At 42.6% G+C, this 26,383-nt stretch overlaps 2 protein-coding genes across 10 annotated transcripts; one reads left to right on the top strand and one right to left on the bottom strand.

The window, feature by feature from the left end:
* Positions 1-826: 826 nt before the first annotated feature.
* On the bottom strand, positions 827-7,742 carry LOC137949622 (sugar transport protein MST4). 2 transcript variants are annotated; one of them, XM_068795727.1, is made up of 8 exons: positions 7,607-7,742; positions 6,356-6,675; positions 5,093-5,217; positions 4,371-4,659; positions 3,891-4,103; positions 3,356-3,762; positions 1,692-1,785; positions 827-955 (listed from the first exon to the last, which is right to left on the bottom strand). In XM_068795727.1, exons 1-8 carry the CDS (start codon positions 7,740-7,742, stop codon positions 914-916), a joined length of 1,626 nt encoding a protein of 541 aa, XP_068651828.1. In that variant the 3' UTR covers positions 827-913. The 2 variants fall into 2 exon arrangements, with proteins under 2 accessions (XP_068651828.1, XP_068651829.1); XM_068795728.1 differs by lacking the exons at positions 827-955; positions 1,692-1,785 and adding an exon at positions 3,108-3,120.
* A 10,966-nt stretch (positions 7,743-18,708) lies between these two features.
* LOC137949497 (protein TIME FOR COFFEE-like) lies at positions 18,709-25,935 on the top strand. Of its 8 annotated transcripts, none has more exons than XM_068795544.1 (15): positions 18,709-19,244; positions 19,349-19,744; positions 19,863-20,026; positions 20,133-20,391; positions 20,500-20,899; positions 21,011-21,062; positions 21,158-21,247; positions 21,324-21,594; positions 21,679-21,745; positions 21,856-21,934; positions 22,012-22,416; positions 22,506-24,786; positions 24,887-25,076; positions 25,252-25,443; positions 25,548-25,935. In XM_068795544.1, the coding sequence occupies exons 1-13, from the start codon at positions 19,142-19,144 to the stop codon at positions 24,892-24,894; spliced, it is 4,575 nt and encodes a 1,524-aa protein (XP_068651645.1). In that variant the 5' UTR covers positions 18,709-19,141; the 3' UTR covers positions 24,895-25,076; positions 25,252-25,443; positions 25,548-25,935. The 8 variants fall into 8 exon arrangements, with proteins under 8 accessions (XP_068651645.1, XP_068651646.1, XP_068651650.1 ...); XM_068795545.1 differs by having other exon boundaries at positions 25,225-25,443; XM_068795549.1 differs by having other exon boundaries at positions 19,899-20,026; positions 24,887-25,443.
* Positions 25,936-26,383: the final 448 nt, after the last annotated feature.

The raw sequence follows: 26,383 nt of genomic DNA, 5'->3' as shown, positions 1-26,383 counted from the left end.
TATGATTTAATAGGGGATTTAATAGACTGAAATTAATGGGAGAAAGCTAGAGAAGCATTAGGGTTCACATCAAGGAAGAAGGAAGAAGAAGAGGGAAGAGAGACAGTTGGAATGAAAGGAGGGTATACGATTTTCCGAATCAACTCATTCCCCTTAAAAACCAAGTCAACCCAGCTGAGTCGCAACCTGAGTGGAATCCTCCAATTTTTCACGAAAGGAAACTCTTTATCCGTGAACTTCACATTGTTTTTCTATTTAATCTTTCCTCGGTCTTTATGATTTTAAAAACTGCTTTGTTTTTTCCCCAGTCATACAATCACCATCTCTCCGTTATTGAAGACTCAACCGTAACAATTCGAAGCTCTGCTCACTAACGATTTTTTAATGGGAAACTAAATACAGAATTTTCACTGTGTTGTCGGAAATTCTTGGGTATGCAAGAACCACTTGAAGTGTGGAACAAAACCCAGATCAAAGACATTCCACCGACAGAGACTCCATCAAGGACCATCGCTCTGGAAGCTACTTCTACCCGATACAACAACAACAAAAGTAAAGATTGCCGTCGATTAATCTAACAACACCAAGACAGTTAAAAGCCCAGTAACAAAAATCCCGACAGAGCTCATGGCAGCGTCCTTTGGGGCCAGGTTAGTCCGAATCGGTGCCGAGGCAGCCGGAGTTCCGAACCCGGAGGTTGAACTTGCCGGGGACGGTGAGGACAAAGGAGCAGAAGTGGGTGCAGAAACGAGGGGGGCCACCCTGATGTCCACCTTCTGTCCTCCGGCACAGTGGCCCGGAGCGCCGCAGATGAAAAAATAGTGGCCTCTCCTCTTGATGGGAATGGAGTCATTGCCGGAAGAATGGCTGGCGATGGGGGAAGAAGCGTTGCATGATCGATAATCAGCTTGGCTCACCTGGAGGACATTGTGGAATTGCTTGTTGTATTCGAAAACTGCAAGCGAAAACACATCAATCAGTCCATGACAGAGATTGAGAAAGCCACGACTCGGTCAAGTTCACAGGCATTCAGTGAGTTGCACCCGAGTTGGCTTTCAATTTTATTCACAGGGCAGAACGTTGACAGATGGCGCAGGCGTCTTGCCAAACAGTCACCTCATTGTCCTGGACGTGACACGAGTCCTGTCAGCAACGGAGCCATCGACGACACTCGTCGATAGGTCCAAAGAGACAGAAATCCGGCGCTGTGAAATCCCGTCCGACGGGACCCATTTTAGCTGACCGTGGGAAGACTATAAAATACAGAGAGAAGCATGCGTATATATAGAAAGAACAGAAGAAAGAGGGGAAAAAGACAGGAATAGGAAGCCAAGAACTCGTTGAAGGTAAATGAAGAACAAATCTGAAACACAACGTGGGGATTTAAGCAGAACAAGCTCAAGAAAAGGAAAAAATTCTGCTTGTTGTCGAGGATTCTACAACAAAGCGAAAGAAAACAATATCAGGATCAAACAACCAAAAAATGCTCCAGAAATAGACTCAAAAACACTATTGAACGGTGTGGGATTACAGAAAATAACTTTAAAGAGAGAAACAAAACAGATAGAATTTCCAGAAAATGCTTATAAAAGATCAGACAAGAAAAAGCACGAAGAAGAAAAAATGAAAACATGCAACACCCATCAACCAAAGGAAACATAAAGCAACATGAGACAAAATCTATTACTTACCAATGGTATCTCCCACAAGGAATGTTTTCGAAGCAGCCCAAGCTTTGTACTCCAAATTAGCAGCACCAACCGTCCACCCAGCGCTTTCTCCGACCTTATAAACCTCGGCTGTGGAGACCTTTACAGCGGCACAGAGAAGAAAGAGAACCAAGACCTCTGCAAGTGTAGCCATGGTGGAGATGGAGGAAGATTTACAGGCCTTCAAGGTGTATATGCATTTATATATATCAAGAGGGACGGAGAGAGAGAGTCCGGCAGGATACCGAAAAAAAGCAGGCTAGTTAAGAACGGACTTATCATCTAAGGAAAGGCAAGAAAACAAAAGAAAAGGCTTATTATTATGGTAAACAGACTTATCATCTAAGGAAAAGCAAGAAAACAAAAGAAAAGGCTTATTATGGTAAACACTGACCCGTGACCGGGTCGATGGTGCGGTGCCACTGGAAACCGAAATACAACTTTACTGGAAGTTTGGAAGGTCTGTGCAAATCTTAGGAAGCATAAAATATAAACTTTCAGAAACCTGGATCAGTCTAGTGCCTCTATATTTCGAGTTTTATAAACAATAAAAAAAAAAGGGTCTTGAAGAAGAAGCCATGACAGAGTGAACATCACTTACAAGCATCGGCTTCATAGATGTGATTTACATTTTTTTTAAAAAAATTTATGAACATTTTGTTCAGTATACAGTTGTAGACCCTTCACAGCAACTCAGGTAGGGCAACAGCTCGAGGGCGTATAGAATATGTTTTTGGAGCCTTGAACAGGAAGGTAGAGTGGGTGGAGGTGGCTTTTGGAGGAAGGGAGACAGTTACTTGGTTAAGTCTCATGATGGCTTCACTGCTGTGGAATCTGGTAACCACTTACCTCTATACGGTTCATTCTCTTAGGGGTCCCAACCACCAAAGATGGGTTTTGATTGGTTACATTAGCGATCTCCAACAACTTTACCTCCAAATTTTCTACAGTTCTGCTTCTCTTTTATAGTTCTTTTGGGTTCCAAACAGGCCCTAGAAGCCTGGCCATTTCCGTTCCGTTAGCTCACCTTGATTGTTCAGTACTAAATACAATTTTATGTTGATCATAATTGTTTAGTTTTTATTTGTGACCCAATCATTTGTATAATGTAACTACACTCACAAGAGAGAGTTTGAGACGGATGATTAGACGTAAAGCAACAAGTTCATTAGTTGCTCATAACTGATCGTTTTTTTTCTAAATTCAAAACTCTGATGTTTCCTGAGCCCACATTTGGTCCCTTGCAGTATAATCTAGGTTAGGTTTTGCAATAACAAGTAAACATGACCATCACAAATGCTGAGAAAAAGCTTCATATATGCTGTTTATAAAGTAAGTCGTAATGGGCTCGCTGTGGCCCAATCCCTAAATATCCGTACGATTTGCATTTGATATGTCTTATAATGGTGGACTTGTGCCAGGCGAGACATAGCCACAGGAGTCTTGTTTGAATCAAACAGGGAAAAAATTAATCTCCCTCATTCTTGTAACATGGAAGCAATTACATTTTCCATATCGTCTTTAAAGAATATACACTAGCAGAGAAGCATTTTGCAGCCCAAATTTATAGCTCGGAGTTTTCATAACTGTTAATTTTTCCACCTGTTTTGGCGGAACCATCTTCTGCTTGTTCGTCATTGTCGTACATGAATCTCTTCCAGAACCAGTGCTGCTTCCACACTCTTTCTGTCATCTCCTCGATTGGGATGTTCTTTGTCTCAGGCAGCAGGAAGAGAGTAAAGAAGGACATGATGAGCACCCACCCAGAGAAGAAGGCGAAGATGCCGTACTTGAGATGGCAGAGCATGGACAGAAAAGCTTGCGCGATCACGAAAGTGAAGAGAAGGTTGACACACACCGTCACACTCTGGCCTGCTGACCGTGTTTCCAGAGGGAAAGTCTCACTTGGGATCAGCCAACCCAAGGGCCCCCACGACCAGGCGAAGGCCGACACGAATGTGCATATCAAGACCACGACTAGGACCGCGAACCCGCTGCCCAGATTGTTGCTCTGGTCCTTCACCTTGATGCCTAGGATTATGGCAATCACCACCTGTAATACCAATTAAGAAAGATATATATATATATATATATGTCACTTCCGGTTCGTAAAGAAAAAGGGAAGACTATAGGCTTTATGTAGCGAGTATAGACGGGGGGGGGGGGGGGGATAGGCCTCACCTGGGAGAAGAACATCTGGACACCGGCTTCCAATAAGAGGACACGCCGGCCAACCTTGTCGACGGAATAGATGGATACGACGGTGGAGATGACGTTAACGGCTCCTGTAATGACTGCCGAGTACAGGGAGGCGTCACTTCCGAACCCTAAGGTGTCGAATAGGACCGGTGCATAGAACATGATGGCGTTAATGCCTGTGAATTGCTGGAAGATCTGCACCCCACCAAGAAAGGAAAGTTGATATTTAGTTAAAACTTTGTAACGTATTGCCTGGCTCAACAACTGATTAGAACTGATGGGACCACTTCTATCTGCGGTCGCTCATGACATAGGACAACTGGTGGGCTCAATCATCAGACGCTGCACACGACCGACTCGAGTTGTCTAGCGTGAACCTATAGACCTGACTACCGTGCTCGTGTGGAATCATGTGAAAAAATGGATAGGAGAGGAGGAAGGAGATGGAAACCGCATTATGACCTGCATGAAGATGGCGATGACTAGTTGGGGCCGGTTGCGACGCTTGAGAAGGTTTCTGAAGGGATGCTTCACTTGTTGGGCGACGCGGCTCGCCTCCACCAGCTCCAGGAACTCGGGTTCAATGTTGTCCGTCCCCCTGATCTTTCTGAGGACCGCCTTCCCTTCATCGAGGCGTCCACGCTCGATGAGGCTGTTGGGTGTGTCCACCACCAGTATGGACCCGACGGTTAGGAGGAGAGCAGGAATACCCGCGAGAGCCAGCGAGAGCCTCCAGCCCCATGGATGAATCCTGAAAAGGAAAAGAGCCATTGGGATTAGTTGTTGGAAGTTAATCATTTAAGACCCGGTGTCCTATTCTTTTTTTTGTTTAAAAATGGGCACACAATTTTTGATAGTAGTGTTCCACATTCCACCAAATTTTAATTCCATTTTCGGGAAAAAGAAACAGAAATGTAGCTAGGGACTGTTATAAGTCCATTTCTGCGATCCCGGTCAAAACCTTCAAAGTACCATAGAATTACGCATGTTGATGGAGCATGTGGTTTTGCTGGAAAAAAACTATTCATCCAGATCAACGCGGCCACTATATATGGGGATGAGTGTTTGGTGCATAATACCAGAAGCTAAGCAGGTGTGCACGTATGGAAGAGCATAATGTGTTTGAAAGGATAGCATGAGGTCTTCTGACCAAGGTGAAAAGAAAACAACGTCAAGGAGATTACTTTGCGGTGCCGAAGTTGACTAGGTTGGCAAAAAGAATGCCAATGGTGACGTTGAGTTGGAATAATATGTTCAGCCCTCCACGGATTCTCGTCGGCGCTATCTCCGATAGGAAGAGCGGTACCGCCTGAAAATAAACCACCAAGGGCAAGATGGATGTTAGGACAATAAAAATTGAAATTTGACACTTGCGATAGACTATAGAGTTAATGCGTTGTGACTTTCTACATTCCAAGTCAAAGAGATCCGGGAAGCATGAACGCATGCGTGGACGAGCGCGTTCATTCTTTAACAGTCGATGAGAGGCAGGGAGGCCCGCTACTGGTTTCCGATTTCATTTTCATAGTTAGTAATTGAAAATCTCGGTAAATGGAGCCCAAACCGATGAGGAAAGCACGCATGTCAGTCATGCCCTCATCGAAGACGTCAGCATGTATCAATTCAATGTGCCGACTTTCAAACAGAATCAGTGGAAGTTTGAAATCTTGGACTACAGCTCCACGTGCACGCTTTTAACTGAACCTAAAACTTCAACGACGACTCCGATAGCATGGAGGAAGAAAACAAAGCGATCAACGTCTATCCAAAAAGAAAGACAGCGACAGAGGAAGACAAAGGAACACAAATAACGAGATTAGGTGAAACTTGTAGAAGAGGACCAGGAATTGGAAAAGTTCGACGAAACATATAACGTTTGGAAAAGCAAGCTAAGAACCTATAATTTGTGGAATTTGACAAAGAGTTCATTAATCATCTCACTGTCTTTTGCTAAGAAATTGCAACTTGCAAGTGGAAGGAAATGATCCTTTGTGGACCAAGTGATTGAGTACGTGACTTCGTAAGCTTTTGGAAAAGGCTGGGTGGGACACGAAATCCACTCTCCACGACTCGTGAAGAAATCAGATCCGTGTCTCTCAGATGAAGATCATAAGGAGGTTCTCCTCGCCGTACTGATATTGGCTTGGTAGAAACCGGAAAAGTTGTCTCTAAAGGAAAAAAAAAAAAAAAAACAGAGAGAAAAGCCTTGAGCTTTTAATGGATACCATAAACAAATGGTCGGCCTCTCACCGGTTTCTATTTCCAATTATCTTGGATAAAGTGGCTTTTCTAGAACAAGCACAATTAACAGTTGAAATTATTATATTAGTTGTCCCACATTTTAAAGCAACCAGTACTTAGAACAAGAAGATAAACGCGTAGTAACTGCTACCTATATGTCGGCATCGTCGAGTATTCGATTATAGAGAAGAGAATCGGTGACGTACCTGATTCGCGAACCCAACCCCGCACCCAAGGAAAATCCTTCCAATTATGAGCATCGCAAGATCTTGGGCTGCAGCATTCAGGATCACGCCAATTATGAAGAAAATGCCGGCGATGATCATAGTCAACCTACGGCCCAGCCTCCGAGTAGTTATGGAAGCGAAGAAGGTCGAAGTTAAACCGGCTAGATACAAGGACGAGGTGAACAACTGTAGCCCTTGATTATCGTACTTGCAATAGTTGCTGTCGAGTTTCTCGTGTTTCTTCCGATATACGACGGGGAAGAATTTTATTAGGAAATCGTCCATTGATGTTACGCCGCCTGTAAAATAACAGGGGAAAGGATAAGCGGAGAGAAGACGATTCAAAAAAAAAAAAAAAAAACAAAAGGAACTTGCATATTCGTATCTCCAGAACAGTAGGTCGCTAACAGTAACTAAAGAAAACACTCTATAGGGCCAAAAACAGCCGAAAAAAAAAACAAAATTAAACAGCATTCCCGGCAAGTGGACAACAACAGATTTAAAACCGAGAGCTGAAACTCTCTAGATTACCAAGTAATTTTATTCTCCTTTGAGCAAAGTTACTGACAATTTTGTTAAGTTTAAATCACATATATTTCCGGACCATTAGTCAACATGATAAATCACAGCACATGAATGTGATAAGAAGCAGGCTCCATTTCAAATCGAGCTCTTAATCGCAAACCAAAGATGAGGCTGTAACATACAAAACTGCAACCATTTTTCCCGCCAAGAGGTCCCTGGCCTCTTTCTTCATTTCTTTATTACCACGGTTGAATTACAAACAAAAGAAAAAAAAATTGCATAAAAGAATTGAACCGAGGAAACAGAGAAACTAAGCTTTTTCTCGTCAAACTAGTCCAATGCCCAAAAAAAAAAAAAAAAAAGGAGGAAAATCAACAATCTGAGATTCTGAAGACAATGAAATAAATGAAAATATTGTTAAAACTGAAAATTTTCTCTTCGAGGAAACAATGATGTCGTACCCGAACATCAGGCCTCCTCTAAATTCTACTTCAAAGAAACTACCGAAAGTGTTTCGCCAAATAAATACCACCTTAAGTGCTTCAGGTTTATAGCCTGAGCAGACTCCAAGCCTGTTTACCTTGTCGTTACATACATATAATTGTTTATAAAAAAACCACTTAGCAAAGTAGCAGTTGCAAAGAAGATGTTGCTTCACAAAGAAATCAACTAAACGGACTAAAAATCCAGATCTGGATCACTCACCGGACACACCGACGTCGTAGCCGAACATGAGGCCACCGGTGGCAGCCATTATGCAGGAAACCACGACGACAGGCGTGATTCGCGCTTCAAACTCGACGCCGGATGTCGACGGAGCCGAAATCCCTCCCGCCGGCATGATGAAGGAAGCAGAAAGACAGCGGAGCTAATTGCCTACTTGATGCTAGCTATATCGTACCGTCTCGTGGAGGGGGGAAAGATATGGATTAGACGACAAGAAAAGAAAGCCGCGGGAGCTGATTTAAATAGACAATCGGCGGATGTTGAAGGCGAACTTCACCCGCGGGACCCAGTAAATCTCTTTCCACGTGGAAAAATAACAGACGGCTCGCCAGTCAACAAACGGAACTTGAGTTCACCTTATTGAGTCGAAATCTAGACCATTATTCAACGGAAATATGCAACCTTAGTCAGAGAAACTTAAACTGATTCGTACGCATATCGGTTGTGTAATATAAAAAATAGAGCCGACACGCAGAACAGTATCGGGTGATATGTGATGATAATTTGGTGTCATCAATCGGATGAGGCGGGTATAATATCTTCTCAGCGTCCGATACAGCCCTAGTCCGAACAGCCAAGAAAGGAAAAAGGTCGACCACGCGATCAACTTAAAAAAGAGACGACGGGCAGCCGTTGATTTCGGCTGGATTCCGTTCACAAATTTTGGCATCGTGGATGGACGACTCGGGATCGGGTTTTCTTGACTTTGACATAACGCCTTAGGTAATAATATTTTAATGATAAGATGAGCTCAGTGAACGCCACGTAGACTTGAGAACTGAATGGCTGGCGGTTTGTTCGAGGAATATTTGGTGTGAAATCACTGACATTTTTAAAGCGAGAAGAAACTAATTTCGAATATTCATATTTCGTAAGAGTCAAAGATGGTGTTCTGATTTACGTGAGAACAGACAAACATCTTTATTAGATTACTCGAGGTGAGTCTTGGTTTGAGGTTTTTGACGAGACCTCCTTGAGGAGACTCAAATCAATTCATTTAAGCTAATTATAGATTTATGAGCATTCCATTAGAGGTTGATAAACACAAATTTGAATGTCCTAGCAATATTGTAAAACTTGGTAAGGTAACCGGCTACGATCCAACCCGGCTCAAAAGGCTTTAACCATCGGTTGAACCAGTGGTGATGTCCTTCACGTTATCCACAAATCTTACACAAGCTCGGACAGCCACTTCTATGGCCGTTCCACTTTCACATTTGTCCATCAGACTAAGCTCGCCAAAGGCCCATCAGTCCGGAACAGGTTCAATTATCAGTTCGCCTGCCTTTGAATAAAGATCCTTCTACCAAAAGTCTCACAGCCTTGGTCATCTGAGCTAAATAACAAATTGCATTGATGATAGACTCCTGACACTTGTGCACATCGATGAGAGGCTCGCTGCTGCAGATCCGGATTATCTGAGAGTACGTAAGTGTTTGCTGTTTCAGCTTTCTTGGTTAAGATTTCGCTGCTAGAAACTAGAATACGATACTTTGGACTTGTGATTTTCTAGGAGTGCAAATTGAGTTTGCAGTAATCTGTGCAAAATGACGGTAGATTGATTTGGAATCATTTCAACGACAACTAGGTAAGGACGAGATTATACGAACATTCTTGCCATCAGAACGCCGTTATAACAACAAAGAAAATGCTTTCGCTGCCTTCTGTTATTAGAAATTTACATGAGGTTTGGGTTACTTTCCATATAGTTTCCTCAGAGGGTATAAGAGGTTTTTGTTCTTTTTTGCTTCCATTTTGTGGTACGGTACATTGATTTACAGTAGTTTCAGCGACGACTAGGTCCAGACGATTGGTTAATTTGCCCTCACGAATACATTATAACCAAAGAGAAAATGATTTGTTGGCCTTCAGGTATTAGATATTATTAGACGTTAATGTGATTTTCCTCATAATTCTTCACAGAATGTCATGGAGGTTTTTGTTCTTTTGGCTTCATTATTGTGGTGGACCTCTTCTGTTTTGAGATGATTCAATGTCATGCAGAGCCATTGTTACTTGCATGAGGAAACTGTTTAAATATGTTGCCTGATGAGACAAAATGAAGAATGGAATAAGTAAACACACCGATGCTGAAATAGGTAATGATGTGATGGGGACAGTTTTTTTTTTTTTGAAAAGTGTGAGATTTTATTCGAAAAGAGAAAAACCTTACAAAGAGGGTACTCTTACAACGAGTGATGGGATGGAAACTCCTTTGGCAAGAGCATCAGCCATGCTATTGGCTGAGTACGGGACATGAGACCAGGTTATGATTTAGTTTACTTTCTAGTATAACTTTGTAAATATGTGCCATCTGAGAGAATCTAACATTGTAGCAGAATTGCTTGGTAATGAATGTATGACATGCCTAAATATTTTTACTTTTTTCTGCATTCATATGTCCTGTACTTTCTCTATTTAGTCTGAGATGTGATGCCACCATTGTTAGAAGATGTAATTTCAGTTTACTTAGTTTCACTTAGCTTTCTTGAAAAAGTATTTTCTTATGGATACTTATTTCCTAAGGTGTAAAGGAGGCAGGGACATTAATGTAATATTTATCACAGTTTGTTTTAAACTGACTGCATTTTTTTTCTGCGGTTCTCTTCTAATAAGTTCTGAACTAGTTGAGAACTCTGGAGTAAATAACCATTCCTTTGCATTAGGTCCATCTAGAGACTTAAAGTTTGGAGCAAATTGTGTACTCTTTATATCTTTTGACTGCACATTTTGAACATTCTGAAATGAAAAATGTTGTTGGTAAATTGTTGCATTTGGTTACCTTGAATGTGCTTCAACCAATCTTTTTGGCAGCATACAGCATATAATTCGTAACTAAATGTGGAAAACATTGTTTGTCTTGAAAATTTCTTCAATTTGTCCTTTTTTGTCACCTCACAAACATCATGGTCAGATTTATGGTATTTTTCTTCTCGATGACAAATTTTCTATTGTGTAAGAAGCATATAACAAACATGATATTATTTTTCCAGATCATTATTGCAGAGCAAGTGGATTTGCCAGATGTCATTCCCTGTCACATGTCAACTCATGGAGCCCTGCTGCAAATTATGCCATTGCAGGATGAAAGGGCTTGTTATAAAGCACTTAATGAAAAGGAGGAAAGTAATCTAAATCCTTTAGGTAATTTATATTCAAGTAAATATTTTTATATCTATATCAATGTGTATATCTATATCAAATTTTATATATATAATCAATGACTAGTTTGACCTGGATCAATGAGTATAAAGATCTTAGGTTTATTAGTTGGGAAGGGGCTTCTTAACTTGGCTAGCCATTTTTTGTTAGGCCTTAGACCCATTCTAGTTTCCTTTTACTTATTTGGACGTGATTAATAATTTCTAATAGTTTTTTTTAGGAAATCATATCTTTTTTATGGATATCTTTTTGTTGTTTTACCTTGTTCCGTCCCCAGAGTAGGAATTTGGACGTGTGCAAAAATTGAGGAAATAGAAGCAGAAAAGTCTTTGATTGAAAACGATGCTGTAAGTTCAACTAGCATTGGTTATTAAAGCTTTGTTCAGTGATTTTGATGAAATTCATAGATTTTTTTTTTTTTTTGAAAGGTGAAATTTCTTAGATGTTACTAGCACTGGCATTATAGGTGCTATATTTTTTTTCCAATTGATGCATATATTACTATTTCTATTATTATTTTATAATTATTAATTTTATTTTTTTCGTGGTAGTACAATTTTTTATTAATCATCATGGCGTCAGAAATAAAGGATGGAAAAGACCATTGAGACAATGCGAACAAATTTCAATGCAGTGAGGTCTGGAAGAGCAAATCCAGCGATGCTTGATAGAGTTGAGGTAATTAGCATTGATCCTGGGACTAGTTTTTCAATATACTATGTGCCATAATTAAAACCCCTGCTGGAATGGAAAACTTAAGATTGCTAAAGGAAAAGCGGAAGATAGATGCTTATACTCACCCAATGTCTGGATCATTTTTTTTCTCTGTTAGTGGAAGCAATGTTTCTCACTTGCACTTAATCTCCTGTTAATTTTAAAAAATCATTTTATAATGTTGCTTTGAAATTTGTGGAGCCATTGTTTACTTTTTATGATTTGTAGGGTGAGGTAATTGAGAATGCGGTTGAGTTTTTCTATGATATACTTACTTAACGTTGAAATTATTTACCTTTTTCATCTTTAGCTCTCAGAAATATCTGAAAAGAACGTCAAGGTTGGGGGATATTTGTGTGAATAGATTTTTTATTTATACTTAAAAAAGCTTCCTGTTTAAACTTTATCAAGTTGGAAAACCCAGATAAGCATGGTGGGTCGAACAATCATGAGGAACTTGCATTGGTCAATATAGCATTAAACCAGCATTTGAAACAGAGACAGCCCATCCTGTTTGGTTGTGAACTGCTTGACGTAACCGGTGTAATTGGTCAGTCAACAATTCAATGTTAAAATGAGTTTCTTTTCTCATTTATTTGATGTTATCATTGCTAGACTGGGTTGTTCTTGTGGTTGTACTTAGTTGAGCCAGTTTGACTTGGATTACTCAGGCCCCTTTAGTTGATCACCTGTCAGGTTGTGCAACTTTGAGTTTGAACCCTTTTTTTTTTTTTTTTTTGTTGTTGTTTCTATCATGGAACTTTCCTGGAATTCTGATAAGAGGCTAGTGTACTCTATTTGCAGTCATGTGATTTTTTCTCAACTTGGCACATTAATAGAGCAGTTATGTTTTACATCTTGATGTTCATATAGTTAGAATCATTTTTGCAAATTGAAACTTAGCATCAGGCTATGGTTGTATATTTGCTACTACTCGGTTGACCTGGTGTTTGTACTTTGTTAAACCACATTGACTTGGACCCATTCATGCCACTAGGTTGATGATGAGTTCTAGTTTTGTAACTTGTTTTAGTTGAATCATTCAATCATGAGACTATCTTGATGTCCAAAGAGGAAGCAAGGTAGCAAGGTAGCAAGGTGCCATCTGTAATTAGTTTCATTTTCTCCCATCAAAGATATTGCCAATTTATGGTCTAATTTTGTCTCTCATCAGTTGGTGCGGCAAGTGGTTGGGTTGGCCTGAACCTACTATTAAACAGGTTCACCCTAACCTAACCCCATTTTTTTTTTGAGAATTAATAATAATAAATAAATAAAAAAGCCTAACCCCATTTATTAACTGGTCTTCTTTCCCTTTGCCTCAGCACCTTTACCATGACTTCTTCCTGAAGTATTTTGTCCTCTTCCATGAGTAATCATGTCTGAGGTCTCAATACATTCAATCTTCAACTTAGGTGACTTGGCTGGAATGAGGTGCATGGTTGCACTATATTATCAAACGAGGGTTTTACTAATGAACTCAAAATCTGTGTCTTTGCTACATCAAGGTATAGTTGTAAATTGGTAAGAAATATGGTTGACCAAGCTTCTATTCTTGCAAGAATCCTCATAACCGAGCAAAGTATTCATTGAGGTTGTCTCATTGTTTTGTATTTATATATTGTTTGAAAAACATCATAAAACTTTTGTAGGTTGTCAGAACAAAAGTAAAACTTAGCACATGTGTCTCATTTAATATTGTTAGTTTCCAAGTGGATAACATTGTTAGCTACAGATTCTTCCATATTGTTAACCAATCAAGTGATTACCAAAGTATCCTCTTTCAACCACTTCTTATAGTTGGCATCTTCCTCATTAGGGGAGGGAGGAGGCTTTGTCAGATGATCTGATATGTCTCGAGGAATGAGGAATCTCTTCACTAACTGAGAGAAGAACAATTGGAGACACCTTTCAACAGAACTGTAGTTATCTTCAAAAAATCATGCTTACCATACTAATGCAGGAAATAATTTTCTGACATGGTTGGTATTGACATCGGAGGACTCGAATAACAACAGTACTTGTATGTTAAAGACTGATTTGTGTGTGCACAATGGCAGCGAGGAAAGACAAGTTTTCTGCTGAGGAAAAGTTCAAGTTTTTAGCAATAAGAGAGAACTCTTAGATGCCTTGCCAAAAATTAGGTCCCTTTGCATGTCCAGTAGAGAATCTTTGCTAAAAAAAAAAAGAAACTTAATGATGGCTGTTATCTCAAAGGTGGGGTAGGAAACTGATAAAAACCCAAAATTACCCCCAAATAAATAAGAGAAGAAGAAAAATAGAAAGAGAAGCCACCACAAAAGAAAGTGCCACCTCCAAGAAACAAGGGGTGTGGGGCCTGAGGACAAAAAGGGTAAATGTCTAAGGGGCATGAGGGCAAAAAGGGAAAAATATTCCATTTTTCGTGATAAGATAAGATCTTACCAGGTTAGATTTATCTTTAATTAATGTAGTCTTTCAATTCCTACAAATCTATCCTAGATTGATGTAATCCTTTCAATTCCCTAGAATCTCTCCTCGAGTTATGTAGTCCTAGTTGATTAAGGAGTTTCCAAAATAATGCTATAAATAAGGGTGTTAGTTGAAGGAAAAATTAGTCAAACCTTTTCCAAAATATTTATTGCCTCTCTGTCCCCTATCAAATTCGTACCCTAGCACCTCTCCTATCTTCTCTCTTCTCTTCTTCTCTCTCTCTATCTCCAGGTTGCTATAAGAAACATGTGGAGAGATGCAATAAAAGCTTATGAGAAGCTTGAGAGGGTGTCAATATTCAATGGGAGCTTTAAATGAAAAAGAAACACTGTTGTTTATTCATTTTCTTACATTGGTCTCACGGTCATGCCTGTACTTTTGCTGGAGAAAAAACTCTCTGAAGACAATGTTAAGGATTTATCAAGTGATTTGCAGGTGTTGTGAGAATTTCATTAAAAAAAAGAGAAAAAGGAATGGCTTGGTGTGGTCATGTGCCATGTCACGTACTGATTGGACTTGAATCCAATTGTATGACCAGTTTGGTTATTTTCAAGCCAAGTCCACATACAGCTGTACCGATGTGTAAACGAAAGCTGTATTATAAATTTGCAAGCTATTTCGTTTTTATGAAACGACCTGTTAAACATAGATGAAGTCATGCTTCATATGCCCTTTTGCAGAATTCCTTTTGATACTGATTTTTTGCTGGTCTGTGTGCAGAAACTGACAGATAAACATACGAAGAAGATCTAATCACTCCAAGCTCAGTAGGAGAAGGTATTGTACATTGCTAACTGTGCCTGGTGTGCAAGTACGATTTAACTATAGTCATCCATTTTACATATGGCCAACTTCAGTGGAGATAAGTTGGCATTTTCATTCATGTCACGTTCTCCTGATTTACTGAAATGACAACACTTTATGCAATGTAAATCTGCTTCATATGATCATCTATCGAGACTCTCTATCCTGATAGCGTGTGGTCTTGGTCAATTTCACTACTTCATGCAGATAACAATTTATTTTTCCCGTTTCTTTTGATTCTCAACAAAGTGCCAGGTACACAGAATTACATGAACTGGAACGCTATTTGGATCTGTAGCCAGACAAACAGAACCACAGCAGACCCTTGTCCTACTAGGGGCCATTTGAGGATGGATTAGCCACAGGAAATATTTCGTGTTCTGTTGTTTTGGCGTGGCAGTTCAAGATAGCTTCGAGGTCATCTTCCGGGGAATGTGTGCAATGTCAATGTGGTTCTCACTGGTGTGGCTACGCCTGGTGGCCATTAGTTTAAAAAAAAAAAAAAACCAGCACAAACGCGGGCAAGTACACTGCACAGCTAGAATTGCAGAACAATCCAATCGCTGGATGCCGGAAATACTGGATATGCTTCCACTAATTTGGCTTTTCTCGCTAAAGTTGGTCTATTACTTCAATTTGGAATTAAAAAAAACTCTTATCAGAGTTTGGATTTTGAGTAATTGTTTACGCTAGTGACATGCACTCAGATTTCTTCAACTCTCCTTTTATTCTCACTGTCCAATGTCAAATGTCTTTTTCAAGGATTTTCATATCTTTTTACATCTTCACATGGTTTAACTGTCTCCGAATAAATTGACAGGAAAACAAAATCTGCTCTTTTATTATTGTACTGTGTTGTCTTCCCTGTTTGTCCAACGCTTAACATCTCAATCTATTCTTCAAATCCGGCAAGTCATCTATTTTACTTGTCATTTCTCCATTTTTCTATAGAATTTTGGATATTATTCAGTTAAATAATGATCCTTAAGTGGTTTCTAATTTTGTTTTCAAAGAATTTTGTTGAAATTCTAGTGCAAGTTGAGGTTGTGGATAATCACTAAACGACTTCTTCAGATTAAACCAGTTATTTATAAGTCAACTTTAACCGGACACTTTGGTAGTCAAACAGTTTCTGCTTCGAATATCTTAGTAATAATAATAAGTGTAAGTGATGTAGGTACCCATCACCTGACTTCTCCTACCCTCTTTCTTAGATACTTTGGCTTTAGCAAATTTCAAACATTTCATTAGCCCTTTCCATAAAGATCCACATTAGTTTAACACTGAAAGAGTGTTTTGGTCATCAACTATCATATATTATAAGGAAGAAAAGCTTGAATTTTGTCATATTCTCCCAAGTGAAGTAATCGTTCTGAATATAAATAAAGAATGTAAAAGCAATGTGAAAGTTCAAAAGTTGTTCAGTTCCCTGTCCCTGTCCCTGCCCCCCTTCTTTGTTTCTCTCCCACTGAGTTGAGTTTTATCACAAACCCAGTTGATTTTCCTTTGCTTCTTCCATATAAACTTTACCCTTAAACCGAAGAAGCTTCCCAGAAACTACGTTTCCGGCCCCATGAAATCAGAGGCGAAGAACAATTTGAAAGTGACTCCTTCAATGTCTCCCTGCTCATTTTCTATTCGATAATGCTCATGGCACAGTGGCTGCTCTCGACTCACCTGTCCACCATTAAAGCTAAAAAGCATGGTGCGATTCTCAGGACTCAACCACCGCCCGTAGGACCGTCGCCATTGTTCCGGTTGGGTACTTGTGTTTACGTGTAATCCTGTAATGCGAGCGATAGCTTCTGATCTGATCTGCCGAGTCATGCATGCAAGTGCTTCACTTTTCAATAGGGCCCACCCTAGTGTCTCACTTGCCCCTCTCAATCATGCTTTGCGACTCGGCGAATTAACTCGCGATTTATAGGTGAGTCGAGTGACCGGTTTATATGCAGGGGGGGGGAGGGGAGCGTCACCCCTGCCCTGAAGCGATGAGCGAAGCAAACGAGCGTGGTGGGTCCGATGAAGCAAACCCACCTCCCGACTACTTCTGTACTGGGAGGTCATTCAATCTGCGCTCCCCTTCCACAGACAATCATGCTCATGTGCATGGATTGGACGGTCCAGATTCTTGACGCCGAATACTGTCGCTTCTGCGCTATGCTCTGCCCCTTCCGTCGCTTCATTCCTTACTTGTATTATTGACAGAATGACCCATCACCTTTATGCCACGTGTCACACAGAGCCGAATGCACCTCGTCAATTACTATTTCTAAATTTTATTTATTTTTTGTACAGGTGGAGGGAGGGGGCATATACGTAATACGAGAGCTTGGATCTAGTGATTAGATTAATTAGGGTAATAAGTGTGTGAATAAAAACTCTTGTCGTGGCCCACGACCATCCGTTTCCTTTTATTTATTTGTAATTTTTTAATAGCCACAATCAAAGCTGAAAAATTATATCTATTTGAACAACCCTTTTTTATATATTCCACATGAAGGATAAGATTATATTCTCTCTCCATCCAACCTTCCTCTTAATTATAATTTATCCCCACACTAATGCGTGTCCCAGTATTTCACTCGCGCGTTCCCTGTTCGAAAGGAAAGGACAAGAGTTGCATAAATGAAATAAGATAATGCGGGAAGCTTGTCGAGGGCCCCGCCATTGTATCCTTGTTTTTTTCCTCCGGTTGCTTCGTGGGTTGGCGTACGTTGACGGTTCGGGTCGGATTCTTGTGACTTTCTTGAGGAGGAGCCACGTAGGATAGCTTGATGACATGGCATGTGTCCGGGCCTGATTGATACTAATTATATATCTGAAAGCGAATGGAATGAAAGGTGCAGGCGACAAAGGGACGCACGGATGGGGGTCCCACGTCTGACGTAGCCGACACCGGTAGATTAATAGTGGAGAAAAAATGAGTGAAGATATTTTTGCTGGGGCGGGAGCATGGGAAAGTGAACCCTGTGGTGGCCAGTTACCGGATTCGAGAACACCAATAAGCGCAGACTAGGACGCCCACCGCTTATCCTTCAAGGACACCTTCCACATTTCTTTTTCTGCCATGTGGCACTCTAATAAAATTAAAAGCCGCGCGCGTGTGGAGAAGGAAAAGCGGACGCGAGAAATGCGATGACATTTTCACGGTGCAGTGAAATTTTTTGTCTTCCACTGGGACCCCCGCGTGACGCATTGGTTTTTATAAAACCACGTGGATCGCCCAAACGAGGAAAAGGCTTCCGTGACCGTGAGGGGGGATAGAAGTGGATCGGCAGCTTTAAAGTGGGACCCTTTTTTATTGGAAGTTTTGGAACCGGGGGAACGATATTAGCCGTTGAATGGAGTTCCATTCGCGCGGTCACGATAACGCGGTCTAACGAAGCGGCCAGTTCCGTTGCCTGCTAGGACTCGCCTTCCTTGGGCGTCGGGTTCTGGCAAGTGATGTGGGGTCACGTCAGATGTGAGATCCGACGGCGAAGAGAGGTTCTTCCGGCGCTCAAAGAAATTATTATCGTCGAAGCCATTGTACGTCGCTGTCAGGTGGGCCCGACAGTCAGAAGAGATTAAAAAAAAAATCCGCTCAAAATCCGTCAGAACCGAAATAATGGGATTGACCGGCTGATCTGATATTTCCCGGTGGGCGGCGCTCGGCATGTGACAACGTGACCGGCACAACCGTTATTGGGATCCGTACGGCAGACGCATGTCTCGTTCCAGCTTCAAATGGAACGCCGTCCGCTTTGTCAGGGAGGGTAGTAGTGTGAGACGCGATGGCAGAGTCTGGAGTGGTCGCCGAACTTGGTGAGGAAGAAGCCGAAACTCTCTCCGACACGTGGCGGTGTTATTTTCCGGAGCTAGGCTCTCTAGAGTCCAGTCCATCAAGACGTCGACCTTTTCTGCCATGTTGGCACCGTCTAACCACATCCGTCGATGAGCATTTAATCGTACGAACCATATTAAAAAGCGGACTAAGTGAAGAAAATCTGCCCGTCGGCTGCGGCTTTGGAGAGGGAGTGCGAACCCAAAAAGGGAGATGAGATTAGAGCAGAGGCGAAAAAAGAAAAAGGGTCTAGAGAAGCTCCAAGGGGGGAGAGAAAGAGGGAAGAACAGTCCCAGGGAGAGGTGCTACTCTGTGCGGAAAAAAAGCCCCTTCTCCCCTTGTTCTGCTGCAGTTTTCAAAGATATCGACGCAGCGACTCGATTTTTCTGGTTCGGAAGTTTCGGAATCTGAGACCTGCAGGAAATCTGTCGAATTATGGCGGAAATTCGGTCGAAAGATGCTTTCTCGCCTCAGGGGAGCGAAGAAACCAGATTTTTTGATAACCGGATCTGATTTGATGAGAGTTATTTGGTCGGATGGAAAGGAATAGAGAAGCTAGGCGTGGGACGATGGCGGCTACCGCAAACGGATTGTCACGGCGGAGGCAACAGCGAAGCAGCAGCTTGAGAGACTCACCTGGTTCCTTTTTTTCTTCCCTTGCAAATCTCTCCAGATTATGGTGTTTTCTGTTTTTGTTCTGTGCCCTCGAGATGCTTACGATATTCTCTTGTCTTCTCTCACAGAGGAAGAAGGAGCTGTGGAGTTGCCGGAGAGTGTGAGGCTTCGAGATCGATCCATTAAAAAAGATAGAGATCGAGATCGCGAACGAGATCGTGACAGGGACAGAGATAGAGATAGGGATAGATCGAGCCGGAGCAAGCGGAGGAGAGGAGATAGGATACTGCATGGTAGTAGAGAAGAAGGAGGAGATGATAGCTCGGAAGAAAGCCTGGATGACGAAGAAGAGGATGAGGAGGAGGTGGTGCGGTTACCTCCTTCGATGAATCACCCTTCATCGTCTTCTTTGACTACGCCTAATCATCACCGGAAGAGCTTTACGACGAAGATCGTTAAGGGTTTACAATGGAAGGCTCCAGATGAAATGATCGGTGTCCCTGTTCCAAGAAAAGCTCGGTCAGGTAGTGATAAATGAAAGAAATGAAAGCAAGTTTTTCTTTTCCTCTTTTTTGTTCATCTAGAGTGATTTCAGGTTTTGATTGTTTTTTTTTTTTTTTTTTTTCACAATTGTTGTTGCAGCCTCCGTGAAAAGGTCACATGAATGTTGGGTTTCAGGTGCGGGGGTCGGCGGAAGTGGAGGAGATCCGGTTCTCCGGCAAGCTTCTATGTCTCCGGCTAGGCCGGCTGCATCCGCTGCTCCGATCTCGCCATCTTCATCGCACGCATCCACTCGGAAGAAGATGGTCTCTGTTCCAATTTACTTGTCTCCTCTTCTTTTCTCTTCTGGTTTCCTTTGTAAAAAATCCACTTTAGACTACCTTTATTAATTTGCTATTAATTTTGCTTCAGAAGCCAATAGGGTCGAAGCACCGGCCGCCGAAGATCTCCAAGACATCCTCTTCCTCCATTCAGGAGATTGAAATTGAGGTTGCCGAGGTCTTATACGGATTGACCAGGCAGTTCCAGTGCCCTACAAAGCGTGAAACCTTTAATTCAAAGGATACAAATGGATTGATAAATGATGCTAAGTCGGCAGTTTCTTCTCCTACCTCAACCTCTCCACCTCCGGCAGCCGCTGCGTCTGTTACCGCTTCATCTCCAACTGCTGGTGGGTATTTTGTCTGTCGTGAACGGCAGAGTTTAATTCATATCTACTTTTACACGATCGATAATATTATAATTTAACAATTTTGAATGCTTTGTCGATTCTCTGCAGCGAAGAGGAAAAGGCCCAGACATGTGAAATACGACGAGGAGAATCCTTCAAGTTTTGCTTCGCCTAATGCTTCCGTAGCTTCTGCAGCGAAGACTGAGGTGGAACAACCGTCAAATGGTGAAATCTCTTCGCCGAAACAGGAAAAAGTTATGGCGTCAGCCCTTGAGAATGGCGGGGGATCTTTTAGTTCTGGTGGTTCACAGGTTGCCTCAGTACCTAGCGAGGAACAGAAGGACCCTATGAAGATGGAGAACGATCCGATTCCTGATTTGAAGCTTTTGAAGGAAGAAACCGGAAGAGGTGATGAGGTTGAAGCGAATGAAGAAACTGTGGCACCAATAAAAGAATCTCCCGTTTGCAAATTGGATGTTGATCTGGAAGATGCTACGGCAACAAAAAAGTGAGTATCTTGATCCAGCCATTTCTATGTTTCCTACTCCCCCCTTCTTCTCCTCTTCTTAACTTTTGATTGCAAAACAAGATGTCTGAGATGTCCTTCTATTGGATTCAGACAATCCACGGGCGAGAGTTTACGAGAAGAGAAGTTCAACATCGATCTAATGGTGAGGACCATATATCATGTCTAGGAATCTAGTACTATTTCCTTTTCTTTTTTTTTCCAAAAATGTTTTACGAACAGTTTTTATCGTTTCTGCAGGCTCCTCCTTCTGCGAGATCGTCTCCAGAAAGGGACAGCATGATCGATTTGGTGACAGACAAAAAACCTCCAGTTCCCGAAATGAAAATGGTCAGTGACCGTCTGGCGGTTCAATTCAGACGTTTGTGGTATAAATCAGTATTTTTTATATATTTTTTTCCTACAGGTGCCGAAATCGGAGACTGTACTGATGGAAGAGCATAATGTGGTCGAAACTGGGAAACCGGAATCAGCACAGATGCAATATGAAGAGAAGAAGTCTGAAATACTGGTAGAGGAATTTCTACCTCAGAAGCAGGCTGCTAAAGAGAGACCTTTTGATCTGCAACTTGATATTGCGAAGCAGGAAAAAGATCTGGGCGTTGGAAGCTCCAAGCAGCAAAGTTTCAAGCAAACGTCAAAAGCTTCGAGAAGCGAAAATAAATCAGAGAAATCAGGTAGGTCCACTGCCCTATGTTCCTGGTGCATTTTTAGTTCAATTTTGACGCGCTTAAACGTTTGATACTTTTCTATTCGAACAGCTCAATCGGGTTCTTTAGCTTTGCCAATACCGGTGGGTGGCTGGCCGGGCGGACTTCCTCCTCTTGGGTGCGTTCACCTGCAGTCTTTTTCTCTTTTTCTGCCTCTCTCCGTCTGTATTGTGTAAACAAGTAACAGTCTAATGGGGTGGGTGATAGTGATTGTTTCCTTCTAATCAGCAGGTTTATGGGCCAGATTCCATCACTTCAAACTGTCGTGCCCGTGGATGGGAACACAGGATCATCTACGCACGTCCAGGTATGTTTCCTTAGTCTTCTCTGCTGAGATGTTTGGTGAGATTTCTACTTACGACCGGTGTTTATATTTTTCTCCAGCCGCCCCATTTTCATCTTCAGCAGCCCCCCCGCTCAAAGCGGTGCGCGACCCACTTTTTCATTGCACAGAGCATACACTATAACCAGCAGCTTGCACGGATGAACCCTTTCTGGACTACTGCGGCCAGCTCAACCTCGTTGTATGGGGCCAAGCAGTACAACCTTAATTTGGTGCCTCCCACTGAATCCCCTGTGCTTGGTAACCCGTTGCAGGGCAGCTTTGGAGGTAGAAATTCTAGTTCTTCGCATGAGAAGGGGCTCTCAGCCGCATTTTCGGGTCAGACTTCCAAGGAGAAAAATCCTGCTGGAGGTGCCGCAGCACCAGCTTTTGTGGATGCTTCTCAAAGGAAACAGCAACACTTAATGCAACCAGCCCCCCAACCGGGATCAGGAAATAGCATGCTGGTATGTGTTTTGCTACTTGTTTCTTAGTAATTCAATCTTGAAAAATTGCAGAGCAGTGTGGAGTCTTTTTCATTGTCTTTTGGGTTTAGCAGGCTCCTGCTATCATTTTCCCTCTGAGCCAGCAGCCGGCCGCAGCGGTACCCCGAATGGGTGCCGCCAAATCTGCCACCTCCACTGGCATCGCGGCCTCCACAATGAATGTTGGCAATCCAGTCCCTGGAGCTGGGACTACTGCATCGTCACCAGCAACGACTGTGAGCTTCAACTATGCAAACGTCCCTGCTAATGAAGCTCAATACTTGGCGATATTGCAGAACAATGGCTACCCATTCCCGATCCCGACACATGTTGGTGCTCCACCTCCGTACAGAGGAGGAAGCCATACCCAGGCAGTTCCGTTCTTCAATGGCTCTTTCTACGCACCTCAGATGTTGCATCATTCACAGCTTCAGCAGCAACCACAGACTCCGAGTGCACCAGCACATCAGAATACAAGTACATCAAGTGGATCATCTTCATCACAAAAACAGAGGTTGCAAGGATGCAGCAGCAATAATGGTGGTCCTCCAAACTCGCATAGCTTCCCTGCTGCAAAGCAAAGGCCCCCCCCAACTCACCTGCCTCCTCACCAAGCTCGCCAGCTTGAGGTTGAAATGGGCAGTGAAGACAGCCCATCAACCGCTGATAGTAGAATTTCCTATGCTCAGAAGAATGCTTCTCTTATCTACAATCATAATTTTGCAATGCCAATTCACCCTCAAAACTTTGCGTTAATGTCACCGGCGGCAATGGGTGGAGGTAATCACTCCGAGAAGCAGCCACCTCAGCAGCAGAATGTCAAAGGTGGTGGAATGGAGCTCACTGCATCTCAGGCGTTTGCGATGTCCTTTGCTACACCTGGCCTGGACTTCTCATCTATGCCTCCAAATCACGCAATTTTCCAGAGCATGCCTGAAGCAGCCAGACAGAGCTACCAAATGGCTGCGGCTGCTGCAGCAGCTGGTGCCCAGGCAGTGTCGCAGCAGAAGAAGAGCTCCAATCCAGTATCTGAAGACGGGAAGTCTTCAGCCTCCATTAGCCCAAAGCCTTCCACTGAGGAGGAGAGGAAGAAGGCACCTGCAAGCATCTCACATTCTTTGGCTTTCTCTAGGCCTGAAAATGGTGATCCTTCCTTCATTGATAGTTCTAATCGAACTCTTAACCTCATTCAGACAAATGGAGGCCGTGGTTCTCGGTCTACAACATGTGTGACTTCACCCTCAAATTCTACTGCCCCTTCAAATATTAGTAATCCGCCTAATTCTCAGCATCAACAGCAGATTATTCAGCTTCAGAAGCAGCAGCAGCAACAACTAGCTGCTCGTACCAAAGCAGCTGCATCCAATAATGTCTATTCAGATCGTCTCCCTTCAATAGCAAAATTTCCTAATTCTATTTCTGTTTTTCCCCAAGCTCTGGTGCAAGGGAATAGCCCGGCTGGCCAGTGGAAAACGTCTACAACGAGATGCACAACAGCACCTATAGCATCTCCTGCTCCATCTTCTGTCAAGAACTATCCTCAGCAGCAAAGTAGGACTCAACAGTCTGGTGTTCCAGCAACGCAGATATCATTTGGTGTGAATTCGAAGCCATCGTCCTCCGGGCAGCAACATTATTCGGCCAATACTAACGCGTCTCAGCCATCCATAGTGGGATCACCCTCAGCAAAAGGTTCTGGTGGTAGCCCGAGAACAACTGCTTGCAGCACACCTGGCCCAGGTCTTGGTCCAGGTCCTACCGGTGCTATGTCGTCACCAGCTAAGAATTCACCATCAAGCTCAGGCCGGAAATCATCTCCGAGCAGCAGTGGGAGAAATTTGCCATCAGTTCTTGGGAGTTCTCATATTTCTTCAGCTCTGAACGCCAAGTCCCAGCAACAGCAGGGTCAGCAACAAACTCAACAACATCAACAGCAAAAGACACAGCCGTACCAGCCAGCTCAAATCTTCTTCTCCAATACATACATGCAAGCACAATCACCGCAATCGGCGAACAATTCTGCTTCGTCTGGTTATTATCACAGAAGACCAACTGAACAGCAACCTCCATCTCAGCAGCAGCAACAAAATTCTTCTGCAGCTTCTTCTGGAATGCTCTCGCTCTGTGCACCATCATTGTCATTATCTGGCGGAGCGACGTCTGATCCTGCCAAGGCTGTTGCAGCTGCATCAAGTAATTTGAAAGGACTTCCACCTCCTGCCCTACTCCATGCAGCCCAATTTGCTGCCCAGTCTGCTAGCGGTCCACATCCGTTTATGTCACCGGGTTTTCCATACATCCATGCGGTACCCGCTGCACCCGTCAAATCTGGTGATCAGAAACCAGCAGCAGGTAACTACTCCGCGGGATTATTTTCATCCAAGTAGTGGTTGTATGAGAAAGAAAAAAGAAAAGAGGCGAAACTTCTCAATTGAGTCCATTGCTTGCCCAGGAAAATGATAATTTGCATCCCTGCTGGCAGCCTGAGAAGAGATAAAAAGAGGTGGGAGATATTTCGATTCGATTGGAGGGGCTGTCTTTGGATGGAGATTGCGCCTGCGCAGGGAGGGCAGTGGCCAGTCCCCAGTGGGAGTGGCGGCGGGATCGGGGCATTATATGAAGAATTGGACAGACGCGACAAGGTAGCGAGGCTGCCCGCAATTTTGGAAGGGCCGCAGAGGCTCTACGTCTGTTTTATTTTAATTTTTTATTAACCTTTGTTCCTTCCCGTTCTGGAATGGGTTGAGTTCTATTATATAAATATATATATATATAATATCTGATTTGTAGGGAATGAGGTGGGTCTTGTGGATACAGGGGATTTATTCATTTGTTTCGACATAATGTAAGAGCGTAGGAAAGCCCGGAAGGTCGATGGTCGTCGGGCATGACTCACAACTTTTTCTTTTCAAATTGTAAAAAGGTTGGGGACCCATCATTAATCCCGGAAGGATCTTGCAGAGAAGAGCTTGGGTCGGGAGGAGAAGAGTTGTATATGTCTGTCAGGAGGTAAAGAAAATAAAGAGAGAAAGAAAAGTAAAGCTTCATTATCTCTTTTTTTTTTGCCTTTCTGATTCCTTTTTTTATTTTGCATGGTGGCCCTCTTTTTGCAGTTAAGTAGAGCGGAGAAGAGAAAAAAGGATGCGGATGTGGGGAGAGAGAGGATGCGTAGTTTGCTTTGGTCAGATTGAGAAAGGAGAATGGAGTATTGGGATTGTTTTTTATGCTCCCTTGGACTTGGCTGTGATTGATAATAAATGTCGAGTTCAGTGTGGTGGGTCATTTAATTGAAAAAAATGTTGGTAGCGTAGAAAACAGAGGAGAAGAAAAGGCGTTAACTTTATTATCGTGGGTAGCCACGTGCATGTCTGCAAACTGGTTTTTGCATCTCTATTATTACTACAGAGCCTCCCCCAAATTTTGTCTTTACTCTTGCATCAAGGAGTAAAGGCCGGGGGGCAGGCAAAGTGCCAAAAGAAAAAAATGGGAAATCTCAATAATTTTTATCCTAAAACACATGGATTGATCTTCCGCTCTTCATTTTTACCTTTCCTTCCACCCCAAATCGGTCCACTCCCCGCTACAAACAAACCATCCACTGAAATCTGGTTTACCTGACGATTCAAGCACTCGATTTTTCTACGAGTGCTCCCAACATAACAAAAAATCCGACGCATCAAGTTTCTCTTTCTACTTTCCCTGTTTCGAGGGTCCCGCTACTCTAAAAACGTGAGAGAGATCCGGCTTTTGCTTCCCCACCCTCTTTTGATCCTCCCCCAAAAATCAAGAATATCGTACACGATGGGAGACAGATAAGATAATGCAAACAAAAGGAGAAGATTCCTCCTGTCCTATATACCCTCTTCTTCCGAAGTTCGATAAGCATTTCTTTTTGCAATTGGAGTCTGTCATTCGTGCAATGGCGCTCGGGATCTCAGGATCGCCTCCT

The sequence above is a fragment of the Aristolochia californica genome, unplaced genomic scaffold (genome assembly GCF_029961685.1).
Source record: "Aristolochia californica isolate CCGP_79_NKW_82.1479 unplaced genomic scaffold, dmAriCali1.0.hap1 SCAF_14, whole genome shotgun sequence".
Lineage (NCBI taxonomy): Eukaryota > Viridiplantae > Streptophyta > Magnoliopsida > Piperales > Aristolochiaceae > Aristolochia > Aristolochia californica.
Note: the sequence above shows the minus strand (reverse complement) of the source record. Positions and strands in the feature narration are given on the sequence as shown.

Bases quoted from the DNA above. Each gene is read 5' to 3' on its own strand.
- LOC137949622 (XM_068795727.1), bottom strand. From the start codon at position 7,742: ATGCCGGCGGGAGGGATTTCGGCTCCGTCGACATCCGGCGTCGAGTTT. The intron at 5,218-6,355 runs GTACGTCACCGA...GTTTATTTTCAG, and splicing joins GGGTTGGGTTCGCGAATCAG to GCGGTACCGCTCTTCCTATC. The intron at 3,763-3,890 runs GTGAGGCCTATC...TTGGTATTACAG, and splicing joins TCCAGATGTTCTTCTCCCAG to GTGGTGATTGCCATAATCCT.
- LOC137949497 (XM_068795544.1), top strand. From the start codon at position 19,142: ATGGAAAGGAATAGAGAAGCTAGGCGTGGGACGATGGCGGCTACCGCA. The intron at 20,392-20,499 runs GTGGGTATTTTG...GATTCTCTGCAG, and splicing joins CGCTTCATCTCCAACTGCTG to CGAAGAGGAAAAGGCCCAGA. The intron at 22,417-22,505 runs GTATGTGTTTTG...TTTTGGGTTTAG, and splicing joins GATCAGGAAATAGCATGCTG to CAGGCTCCTGCTATCATTTT.